This window comes from Gymnogyps californianus, chromosome Z (genome assembly GCF_018139145.2).
Source record: "Gymnogyps californianus isolate 813 chromosome Z, ASM1813914v2, whole genome shotgun sequence".
Lineage (NCBI taxonomy): Eukaryota > Metazoa > Chordata > Aves > Accipitriformes > Cathartidae > Gymnogyps > Gymnogyps californianus.
In genome coordinates, this window is record NC_059500.1 from 21,573,405 (window position 1) to 21,585,920 (window position 12,516).

Sequence of the window (12,516 nt, forward strand, 5' to 3'; positions counted from 1 at the left end):
ACATTCAAAAGTCATATATATCACTAATCAAAAAACAACAGACACTAAGACGCTGAAATTTTGAGTGACTGCCACAGTCTCTAAAATACTGCTTTTTGCAATATTACTTGATTTACCACAAATTTGTTTTTTTAAGTAGAGATATTGCAAGAAGCTTTAAGTATAGCATCTGCTTCTAGTATAGTAGAGTCCTCTTGAAATGCAGGTATATAAGTCTGTTGACATAATTAAGCTGGTTGTGAAATTTTCAGACTGTGAAGCAAAGATTGTACCCAACTGGATTTACACATTTCCTGAGGATAGTATTTAATTATGCAGTTTTCATGTTGCAGTAACGTAGAGCCTCTTTTGCAAATAATTTCCTGGGTCTTTTCAAAAGGACAAAGAAACAAAAATATTTCCCTAGTTCTTTAATGCACACAAGTCCCCAAAGAGCAGCTGCTGTCTGTAAATAAATAGGCACCAGTCAGCCAAAGGTCAGCTATTGTCTATTAAAATTTCAAGCTAATTGTACAGCCCAACATAGTACACTGTCTGGGATGCACACTTAACAGGTTTTCTCAAGCTAATTACTTTGTCATACATAAAGCAAACCACCTCCTCTTACAATTACTGTTTGTAGAGTTAATTAGCTTTGCTGGCATAGCTTTGCTAATCAGCTTGCCTTTGCTTAGCAATTAATTAATCTGTGGAGGGTAGTCGCACATTTGCATTGTGTTCTCAAAAGGCAGTGCAAAGAGTTTGCACTGTGTGTCTTAACATTCAGATGTTCATAGAGATTACTTAAAATTGACTGGTTCAAACTTCAGAAGGTCAAGCTGTAGCTTGAAGTGTATGTATCAGATGTTAGTCTTTTTAGTTGCCTCAGGTTGCAGCAACAACTCAAAAACTGAGGAATATAGTTTTAATGTAGCTTCTGTGTCTGGTTCTATTTCCTTTTTTCTTCTCAATGTCAGCTTTAAAAACAGATCTACAAAATAATCCTTAGGTCATTCCTAAAGACATGCTAGCTCCTGTAGCCATTCTTTGATTTGGACTATGGGAGTCATTAGTGGTCTGTCAAAGTGTCCTGTGTCTACTAGCCACTGTTAAATGATTTGGAGAAAACATGAGAAATTCATAGTCAGCACCTGGTGGCAGGGGGAGGGGGAAGTTAAAATTGCTTTCTAACTGTCTGATCAGATATTGAACCAATCATTAATTGAGCAGTTAATATAGAAGATGTAGGACCTGTGTAATTTAACTTCAAAAGTTAAACTTCATTTTTGTCCCTACTAAACAGTTTGGTATTTGTCCAGTGATAATTTATTAAGTATTCTATGAACTCTTGTAAAATAAACATTTTCCATTTTGTGAATAACTTACGGTGATCTCTTGTTTCCTATCATGCAAAATGATTTAATGAATTTTTAGGGAAGAAAGATTGTTATTCTTACATATGCAATATTATGTGCTCCTAGATTGGTCGTAACAGACCTGTACTATAATCTTGGTGCTTTGTTCGTCAGACTCAGGTTTCTCCTTTTTCTTTCACTTAACAAAGTGATTTTTCAGCATTGTTAAGCTATTTTTTTAACAGTAATGTTTTATAGGGCAGGTTAAGTTTAGTCTAATAGTGTGCTTTATTATGTTGTCGCTTCTGGTTTCCTCCCTCCTACCTCATCTTCATTTTTCTCAAGCTTGATGTTCTTGCTCCTTACTAAAGCGTTTCTTGTACTTGAGTATTGTACACACAGTAGTACCTTGCATTTTGCGTTTTTGTACGTTAACCAGCTTTTCAGTTAGAGACAGATTTAATTTATCCATTTAATTTTGTTTGGAATTGCATATCCATTTTCTCTTTTTATAAAGACAAAAAAATTGGTTTTTTCTTTTTCTTTAATAGTTATCTGCATCACATGCTTTCCCTTTTTGGCAAAGATGCTTACCCATTTTGAGACTTCTAACATACATCACAACTAAAATGAACTCCATGAAAGTCATAAAAGCTGCCTGCATTGAAACAAGGCTGATTTGTTAACTGTTTTGTGCCAAGAGCTTTTTGAGGTGTAGGTTTAGAATTTAATCAGGTTAAATGGTGGTCATGGTCTGATGATAATTTTGCTAGTAAACTGAGAAATTGCAATGTCTGTGAAAGTGATGTGGTTCTAAAGTAACTGGTTTGTGGGGTTCTTTTCTTCAGTCTTACGATAACGGCCTGGCACAGGGAGCTGGACTGGAATCTCATGGTAAGAATGTTAAAATGTTCTACACCTATTTTTAAGACTGGGATTGAAAATGCTGTAAGAGGTGCAGGGTATGTCATGCCTTGCCATCTTTTCTGATTTTAAGGAATTGGGATGAGGAGCAGCAAATGCAAAACATGCTTCAGAATATCATCTGTCTTCTTCCCTTAGTTCCAGCTTAATATCAGACCAGATGGGCTCTTGATATATTAACTCCATTAATATTACCTCATGAATATTTTGTTGAAAGGTGTTGGCTGTAGTTCTCATCTCTTGCTGACAGAGCAAACTTTTTCCACATGTACCATTGCTACTCTGGATTTATCTGCAAGAGATTTTGTGCAATGCACCTGATAATCTCCAATTTCAGCAGCTAATAGTAAAACCTAGAAGCATTTCCTCTGATAGATTACAGCATCCATTGGGGGCTCAAATCTTGAAGCAGCAGTCAATTTTTGTAAACAGTTGGTAGTTGTGAAGATAGGAATTCCCAAGAGACTGATATTTTTAAGCAAAATGTTTCTATGCCATGAAGTAGTGGTGTGCTTGTGACAGAGAAACTACTGACTTTTATGTGACTGATACTAAATCTACCAAATGTTTCCTAGCTTTATCCTTAGTATTGAGCTTTGATAGGATTCCATCTGTTTTCTTCCTCCAGGATGGATAAAGTTGAAAAACTTAAATTATACCCCTACATATTTAAAAAATTAGTCAACTAAGTTACTGTAGAATGCTAGTGATAACAGATAGCATTACTTCAGCATCCTTCTCCTGCTGCATTTCAGCATCAGAGTGAAAATAACCTTAGAGTTCCTGAGGTTTTCTAGCACCAGGATAATGTAAGGAGCTTTGGGCTCCAAGTCTTCTATCAACAGCTTGCTTACGGTCTTTCCCAGGCTGTAATTTATCATATCAGGTAATAGAACGAATTTTGAACGGGCTTTAAAAAGTGATGGCCATGATACACAGACAAAGAACATGAGTTTCTCTTCTAATTCAAGCTTTTACCGTGCAGTTTCCTTGACAACAAAAAATTCCTTAGAAGTGTAATTTGTATTTATTACAACCATGAGAGTCCATCAGTCTTTTCATAGTATTAACCATGCCTTTTTTTTTCTTTTTTCCTTAATTTTTTTGGGGCTTTCTGCTCATCAGACACTTCTGTCTGTTTATATCCTCTGGGGGATGGTGTCTGAGACTGCCTTTGACATCTCTGCTTCAGTCTGATTGCTGGCATCCCAATAGCTTTCTTTTTTAAGTTACATATGAAGAAATGTTTTCTGTTGCACTGCAGTTATTTCTGGACTGCTGTGTAATGTAAATTGCTCAGCATTGAGAGGCAATCCAGCTTTAAGAAAATGAGTTCAGGTTTATTTGTGCAAGAGTTGGGTTGAGGTTTTTTTCCCCTTTGACATACGTGCTGAACTAAAGTGGTTTTATCTATTTGGATTTTAGACTTAAAATTAACACTTCCATATTTCTAAAAATCCATTGATTTAATTGTCACTAACCTAGTTAAAGTTCTGGCTGACATGATAGAGGCTTCAGGGAAAATCTGGGTATCAAAACATTGCAAAACCAACTCTCTCTTCACAGGTGGCTCTACATTTTGTGGTATTGCATCGCTGTGTTTGATGGGTAAACTGGAGGAAGTTTTTTCAGAAAAAGAACTGAACAGAATAAGAAGGTGGTGTATAATGAGACAACAGAATGGCTACCATGGACGACCCAACAAACCTGTAGACACTTGCTATTCCTTTTGGGTGGGAGCAACATTGAAGGTAGTGTACAGAACAGCTACAGGATAGTTATTGACTTGTTTTGATTTCTTTAAGCATCATATCTTTTCTTTGCTTGAAAGAGTTACATATTTGGCACAAGTGGATGAATATGCACAGATTGCTGTAAAGGTCTTTCATCTTGCAAAAATGCAGGATATGGAGGTTTACCAGATTAGTGCTATCTCTGCTATCACTGCTTATCTCATAAATAGGCACTATATTTTAGTATTAAAAATATACTAAGATTTAGTATATTACTGTAATGGTCTAATTTCTTTTCAGCTCTTGAACATATTCCAATATACAAATTTTGAGAAAAACCGAAATTACATCCTGTCAACTCAAGATCGCCTTGTTGGTGGATTTGCCAAGTGGCCAGATAGCCATCCAGGTAAATTTACTTTTCAAAATTACGGTGAGTGTGTTCTAAGCTAGAAAGACATTCCAGCAGTCAGACATCTGAGAGGTGTAAAGGAAGTTTTCTCCTCAGTCTCCTTCAAAAAATGGAAATAAAAACCTTAAAATATGAGATTTTCATGATTTAAGTGGAAAAAGGGAGGTACAGTTTTCCCTTGTTCAGCCACAGAGCAAGTGAACTGTTGTTGTTTAGACTATTGCTAAAAGAGTATTACTGTCTATTTAGAGCTGGACAAGCCTTTCCGTGTGTGTTTAACTGTTCTAGTTAAAGCGAATATTGTGTAGTGGGTATCTTTGTAAATTGTCTGAGTAAAATATTTCAAAACATTTGTTTCCTTAATAAAGGAATCCTTTAAACTTATTAAGAAGTCATTGCTGTATGTAAAAACAGTCAAAGTTTACATAGTTACATATTATGATTTACAGATTTTAGTTACACGTAGCAATTGTACGTAGTATATCTGAAAGTTAATTATTATCCTTTTGGAAGTGGATAATTTGAAGTAGTGAAAAACATGAAAAGATGCTAAAATCTTTTAATTTGAAATAATTTTAAAAGATGCTAAAATTCAACAAAGGTATTGCAAACATGTGAAAACAAACCTTGTGCCAGTAGTGTTGCCCAGTGGCATTTTGTACAGGTAAGATAAACAGTCTGTAAACTGAGCAAATAAGATAAAAATTTAGTAATAATAAAGGATGAGTCTGTTCAGAATCTGTGCCCTGATATTTCATCCTTTCATCATTTTATTTTGAACAACAGTTGAGAATTTTTCAAGGTGGACCCACACTGAAAGCACAGTGCTTGCGATAGATTTGCTCCCCCTGCTCCCCTGAAAACCAGCTTAGGATTCCTTAGGACTTCGGCTGTATTTACTCTGCATTATATCGATCAGTCAGTATCACTTGGAGGAAATATTTCTGTTTATCTTGATGAACCATTTATTTAGTGAGCTAGGGATTAAAAAACCTGGTTAAAACCCCAGTTATGTGCAAAGTTCCTTAACCTGTCTTTTAGCATAGCGATGATTGTTTGAGATAAGATTTGAGAAAGGCAAGACTAATAATAAAGCTCTGTTCCTTTGATTTATGTGGTGTTCCAGCCTGAACGCTGCTGTTTCCTATAAAGCAAGCTTTTGCTGTCTCTTTTGTTTTGTTGTGATGGGTGGGCTTATTGCAGCATTCTTTCCTCAGGCCGACGGTGATGTAAGTCTGTGTTCACGTTTTTCAGGAACGAGTAAAAAGTTAATGCAGTTCTAATGTGAAGAATGACTGTAAATGCAGCATTGCAAAGATTGTTTCTGTGGAACTGTGATTTCATGGTCATACATACACAGCTGAGCTTCCTACAAGCTCAGTCTAGTATCTGAAAGGCAAGCTGTCTTTCGATCACTGTATGTCTCCTCAATAAAGATTTCACACTTTACTAATATGAAGCATCTGTGCAGCTTGGTTGTTCTCAAAAGCCTAGTGTTGGTTAAGTGTACACAGTCCTCTTGACTTCAGTGTAAATGCAAAATGTGAAGGTAACAAGAGTGGTATGGGTCATCTTGCAAATGAGTTAATAGTTCTGTTGAGGCTGAATGTGAACAGAAATAATTCATTCTCCTTGAAGCATTTAGCATTTGTAAAGCTGGTAACAGTGGCCTCAATATGGTTTTGTTGCAAAGCTCAGATGCGACAGAGTATTCCAGGGAAAGTTTGCAAACTAAGAATATGCCATTTTTTTTAAAGGTGCTTTCTAAGATAGATTCAGAATTTGAACTTCTGTAGCTCCTACTTTATAAAAGCTCTGTTTAAATTCAGATAGTCAACCTGTCTTTGCTGTGCAATAATCTTTTTAGGAAGAAGACTAGAAGAAATTGCAGGAAACAGTCAGCTGCTTGTGATAATCTCTATATTACATGGACTTTCAAAGTTGCAAGTAACTTTTCACAACTGATGATTCAGGGAAATATTATTTTGTAGTCCCGATGTTCCCATGCTAACAGACATCAATACATTGTTGGTTCTGGAGGACAGTAGCATTATTTAACACTTTTTCTTGATTTAAAATAGTGTTTGGACCAGCGTGCTTATTGAGCAGTGAGCTTAGAAAAAACTTTCTTGCCTTGGAAAATAAATCTAAAAAGTCAAAAGACTCTTAAATACTAGTAATCCTCTGAAAACGTGAGCATAACAAAGTGAATTAGGACATGACTGTTGTTTTGTTCATAGTGATCTACACGTTGTCAAATACAGGAAAGGCTTTTATCTGAAAAATCTTCTGAATATCGTTGTAGTAGTAGTAGTAGTAGTAGTACTGTTTTATCAAGCAGGAACGGACACTGGCTTAGTAGGGAGATTCATACTTCAAAACAGAACTGAACACCTACTGTATTTGTTCTGTTCTTTGTTTACAAGTGACTGATACATATTTTTTTCCCAAGTCTTTCATGTTAAGCAGTTACATCTGCTGCCTTGTGTTAATACTACTTATTACAAACATTAAACCACATTAATGTGGTTTAATGGAGTTAGTTTTCTTCCTAGCAGCCCATATGGAGCTGTGTTCTGGATTCGTGACCAAAACAGTGTTGATAACACACTGATGTTTTAGCTGTTGTGGAGCAGTGCTTACACAGTGTCAAGGCCTTTTCTGTTTCTCACACTGCCCCGCTAGCGAGCAGACTGGGGGTGCGCCAGAAGTTGAGACTGCTGAACTCCACTGACCACAGGGGTACCCCATACCACATGGCATTGTGCTCAGCAACGAAAGCTGGGACAAGGAGGAGGAAGCAGGGGACGTTTGGAGTTACAGTGTTTGTCTTCCCAGCTAACAATTATGTGTGATAAAGCCCTGCTTTCCAGGAAGCAGCTGAACACCTGCCTGCTGATGGGACGTAGTGGACAAATTCATTATTTTGCTTTGCTTGCACCCATGGCTTTTGCTTTCCCTATAAACTGTCATTATCTCAACCTACGAGTTTTCTCACTTTTACTTTTCCTTTCCTCTTTTCACACTGGAGGTGGGGAGGGGGAAGTGAATGAGGAGCTGTGTGGTGCTTAGCTGCCTACCAGGGTTAATCCACAACATTTTGCTAGGACACATACCTAAGCCATTGGGTTTTTTCCAGACTTGTGCATAAGTCATGAGTAGATTTAAATAAACTTTTCTTTGGAATTACTAGATGTACTGCTACATGCCCCAGGAGGTCATGCCACAACTCTGATGTGTATCGGCTTGTTATCTTTAAATGATATGCAATATAAAAGGATTGGAAGTGCATGTGAATTACAGGTTATGCAAGAGAAAGATCAAAAGATTTAACATAAAAGAGTGAGGGGATGAAAATGAGCATGCACAGTTACTACATGTAAAAACACTGAAGTGAGATTTGCTCTCGTGAAGTATGAATACACCTTACTTTGTTAGGTTTTTAAGACAGCAGCCACGCAGTTGCGAGGTTGCATGCTGCATTCTGTATTTGTGAGTAACTTACGAAACACAATGTTTGGACCTATGTTTTTTGACCTTGAAAAACTTGGTGTATTTCATAGCTTGAAACAAAGGAGTACACAGGCTGCATATGTGTTTTGGCTAGAACTAACTTGAGTATTAAGTTAGCATGGATTTGCACAACTGTTGAACTTTGTGGTTAAACCCAGCAAATAGCCATATACAGGTAATTAGGTTTGTATATGGTTTTTAGTGCTTATCAATGCAGATGTCCACAGGGTTTAATATACTGTATTTCCTGAAGTTGAGGTCTCCCTGCCTGACCTACTTTCTGCAAGGTCAGTAGGGGCTGTATCTGCTGAGCATTTGTCTGCACGTTAATGCTGATAAGCAGAAGCCTTCTTTCAGAGTCTCTTTACCCAGATACCTTCTTGTAATATCATTTTAGTCAGACATGAATTTACTAAGTGTTGAGAATTTGTAAGGGGTACATTAAGTTCACATCCTTGTTCCATCTTTAGCCTGTGATTTCATGGGCAGATAATCCAATCTAATGGCTTGCTGCTGCCCAGAGGAGTCAGACTCATTTCTCTTCCTCCCAGCTTCCCCAAGTACAGCTGCTTGTCCTTTCTCCTTTTTGCTCTAGCTTTGGTGTATATCAAAACCTTCTGCAAACCGGTTTAATTCACTAAAATGTCAGAAAACTGTCCATTTTCTCCTGCTTGGGTTAATTTTCTTCCATGTTTTTTCAGTTGCTTTAGGTCATGGAGGGTGTTCAGCAAGCTGTAGTGCTGGTATAAGGTAGGCAGCAGGAGCAGCGTGGGCAGGGGAATAAGAACATCCCTTTTTGGTCGCAGTCATCTGTTATGGCTGATAAAGCCACCTCATGAATTTCTATCCTTAGGGTATTCTCTCAGGAAGGGGGGCAGCTAGGTAAAGTAATGACTTCTTTCATACTTGTAAATCTTGCTTTTTGGCAGCTATTGGCACGGGTTTTGGTGTTTCAGTAGTCAGCTGTTCATCAAGTAATAAGCAAAAAAATTCTTTCATGTTTGGGAAAAAAAATTTGCTTTGTGGACAGAAATTATTTCCAGATGCTCAAATTCTTTTGCTCTTTGGCCTGAGCACTCACAAGAAATAAAGTAGTGGGCAAGAATTGTTCTAAGACAAAACTAGACGCTAGTTTTAGAGATTGCAGACTATCAGTTCATGCTGGTGGGTTTGGGCAGAAATTGATTTCTTCTGGCAAAACTCAAGTTTGAAAGGTACCACCTGTTTGTTTGTTTTTCTTGGCTGTAATTATTCAGGGGTGTTGGAATCCAGGAACACTTGGCTGTTACAGCCTGACAATAATTTTATTTTTCCTTTTCTGTCCCTCTTTCAGATGCTTTACATGCCTACTTTGGGATCTGTGGTTTGTCGTTAATTGGAGAATCTGGTATTTGCAAAGTTCATCCCGCCCTGAATGTAAGCACAAGAACCTCAGAGCGCCTTCACCACCTTCATCAGATCTGGAAAACAAGGACTCTAAACAGTGGTCAGATGACACACACCTCTCTACATGACTGATTTAGACTTGAATTTAGTTCTGGTAGCATAATTGTAGCCCAAGGTTAAAAGCCATGTATAACCAACGTGCTCTTTTAAGTGCTGGAGTCATACAAACAGATCTGTGTTGCTGGCATCACTTCGATAGGGAGTTGCCTTCAGCAGGTTATTCTGTATTGTGAAAAAAGGAAATATTTTGATCATATGGAAGACTTGTTACCACAGACTGTAATGGCTCTTCAAATGGCTTTACTTCTAAGAAATCCCTTGAGGCGTTTAAACTTCATTTTTATTTTATTTTTTTAAATTTGTGCATACTGTGTCAAAATATAGGAAAGTATTTTCAAAATCTGTTTACATATCATACAGTATAGCACAGAACCTTGGAGTTCTTTATGATCTTAATGTTTGACATATTTTTGGGTAGAGAATCTCCCATATTAAGTCTCAGTTAAAAGTTACCTTTTATTGTCTACTTTCAGATTCCATAAACTTTGTTAAAAAAAAAAATCAAGTAAATACAAATAAAATTATTTTATTCAATATACTGGACTTTTAAAGTTGTGTGGCCTTACTAAATGGATTTCATAATTCTTCTGAGTAGCTTCTACACAGATGCAGTGGATCGCTAGCCAAACAAAGAGTTTTCATCTGAAATATTCTTTTCATGTGAAATTCAATAATAGTGTGGTGTACTGATACATGTCAATAGGAGATATTGAACACAGTCTTTTGGAAGAGTAGCTGTGTGTGAGAGTAGCATTAGAACCTGTTTCTGAAGTCAAGCCTTTGCAATACATTAAAATTGTACAACTGCACTCTGATTATTTTTTTTATACATACTTCTCTTTTAGTATGAAATAATTCTGAGTTTCTTAACCATTCTGTGTAAAGAATGAAACATTGGGCTTTAAAGTAGGCGGCAGTGGTTTACTGTTAGAGAGATGATGAACGTTCTCATCTTATTTAGTAGTGGTGCCTTACTTTGTATGCTTGAAATGTTGCTCAGAATCAAAGCAAATAACTTTGCAGCTGTTGCATTTGTGGCAGGTCAGTTTGTGCATTTCAGGCATATAGTAGACACCAGGATGTCCTTGTACTTGCCAGTCATTAAGGCGCATTCTTTTTTCTAAAGGACTTCCAAACACACATAACTGAAGACCTCTCAAGACAAATTAAGTGCACCATTTGCCACCGCTGAGCCCAAAAAGACAGGATACAGACCCCTTCAGTCAGCAAAAAGAGCTTCAGGAATAACCATGGTTCTGATTTTGCAATGCAGTGCAAGTGAAAAGGGTAGAGTAGTTGTAGCCCTGTCACGTGTATCAGAGAGATCCAATGGGCATCTTCAGGCTACCAGAACAATCCCAGTGTCCAAACCTGTAGCAGCCTTCCTACTTAAAGAAATTGTTTTTATTTCTGTAAGAGTAATTTCCATGGCAGCATTGGGAACATCACCAGTGGTGGTGGTCTGCTTGGAAAAGCAGAGAAGGAGCATGGGGCAGGGCTTGGAAGCAAGATGTGTGATCCAGACATGTCCCAGTCCACACTTCCTTGTAGAAGGAGAGGCTGCATAGCTGGAAGAACTGTAAGAAATCTGGAGCAGTGGAAGCAAGAGGACTGTGGGGCTAGTATTGGGGAGCGGGAATGAGATGCTTGAGCAGGACTGGTGCAGAGTAAGAGAATATTTAAACTAGGAGATAGAGAGGGTGGATGCAAAAGAAAAATAGGGAAGGGAATGTGGAGTAAGAGTGGAACCAAAATGGTGGAAAGGAATTGAGCTGCCATGGGTAAGTGCATAGATCAGGGAGCAAGAGGGAGATAATGACTCAAGCAATGTGAGGGAGTGGAGTGAGGAAGCTAGAGCTTGGGAATTGGTTTTATTCCCCACATCCTGACGTGACCTGAAATTCAGCTGCAAATAAAAACAAAGAGTAGAGATACCTAAAAGAGAGGATCTACCAGGCTGGGGGCACACTACAGCAGTTCCTGTGGGAGTCCATTTTCCTGGAGGGGCTTAATGGGATGTTGGTCAGCAAAGGCTGAGGTAGCTTCCCTGAACAGAAGACTCTCAAGTCATGGGGGTCTATCTAGCTGAGAATCCATTAAAAACAACAAACAAAAAAAACCTTGGGGTAAGAGTCATTCAAAATAGCACAGTATTTGCTTGTCCTTGACATCAGATGGTGGCCACAAGTTGACCCATGGTAGACTGGCGTGCATTTTTGGAACATGGTGAAGTTACAATGAAGATGAGATGTAATTGTAGCTACCCATCCCCACCCGTGCCTCTCTGCCTTGCTGGAGAACTGTCTACGAGTTTTTTAGCATTTAGTACATCCCCTGTTAGAGGAAGTAGCTTTGAATTTCGGATGAGTTGAATAAGGTGCTCTAAGTCTCTGCTGGGAAACAGCCCAAATATTGATCCTTTCTTACTTGGCTCCGTGAGGAATGATGTATTTTATTATCATGGGGCAAATCCGTACTTGCAAAATCCTAAACTATGGTTCCTAAGTTTCTCTATCTGTGACCACGTTCTCATCTGTGAGGGACGTCAGGGTAGAGAAGCACAAGTAAGGGGACAACAGAAAAAATTATATTCTGTGAATAATGACTTAATTTCTAATGGCAAGTAATTTAAGTGTTCTGCTTTGAAAAGCAGCTAGTATTTCTTGCTTTGTTTTCTGTATCTGTAAGCTACGTTGGGTTGTTTATACAGATTTTACATTTCACATCTCCTTGGCACCTAGTTTTCTACAACTCTTTTTTTTCCCTAGCTAAACAACAGCATTTTTTCAGGCTGAATGTTGACAGCAGAGTTACCCTTCTTAAGGTTGCAGGAGGCGTATTTGTTTCCCATTAACTGCCAAAGTTTGTTCTGAAGCCAGCAAAACATGTCTGCCTTCACCCCACACTGAGAATCTAATTACTTTAATTGGTTTGAAATCTTTAATCTTTTTTAAGTTGACAAAAATCCGTGCTAATAACCAACTCTGCATGCATGATTTGCCATTCTTAATGCCCCAATTGATGTCAGGCAAACAAATGGTGAACATTGAATGTTCCTGTGTAGCAGATATTTTGATGCTGACTGTGTAGTTAA

General features: G+C 37.9%; 1 protein-coding gene across 1 annotated transcript in view; it reads left to right on the plus strand.

Annotated features, from left to right (window-relative positions):
* PGGT1B (protein geranylgeranyltransferase type I subunit beta) overlaps positions 1-9,965 on the plus strand; it is a 40,193-nt gene extending 30,228 nt beyond the window's left edge. The window contains 5 exon segments of the mRNA XM_050912802.1: positions 2,183-2,228; positions 3,825-4,009; positions 4,292-4,400; positions 9,250-9,381; positions 9,384-9,965. Of these exon segments, the coding sequence (XP_050768759.1) occupies positions 2,183-2,228; positions 3,825-4,009; positions 4,292-4,400; positions 9,250-9,381; positions 9,384-9,430 (519 nt within the window). The 3' untranslated portion in view covers positions 9,431-9,965.
* Positions 9,966-12,516: the final 2,551 nt, after the last annotated feature.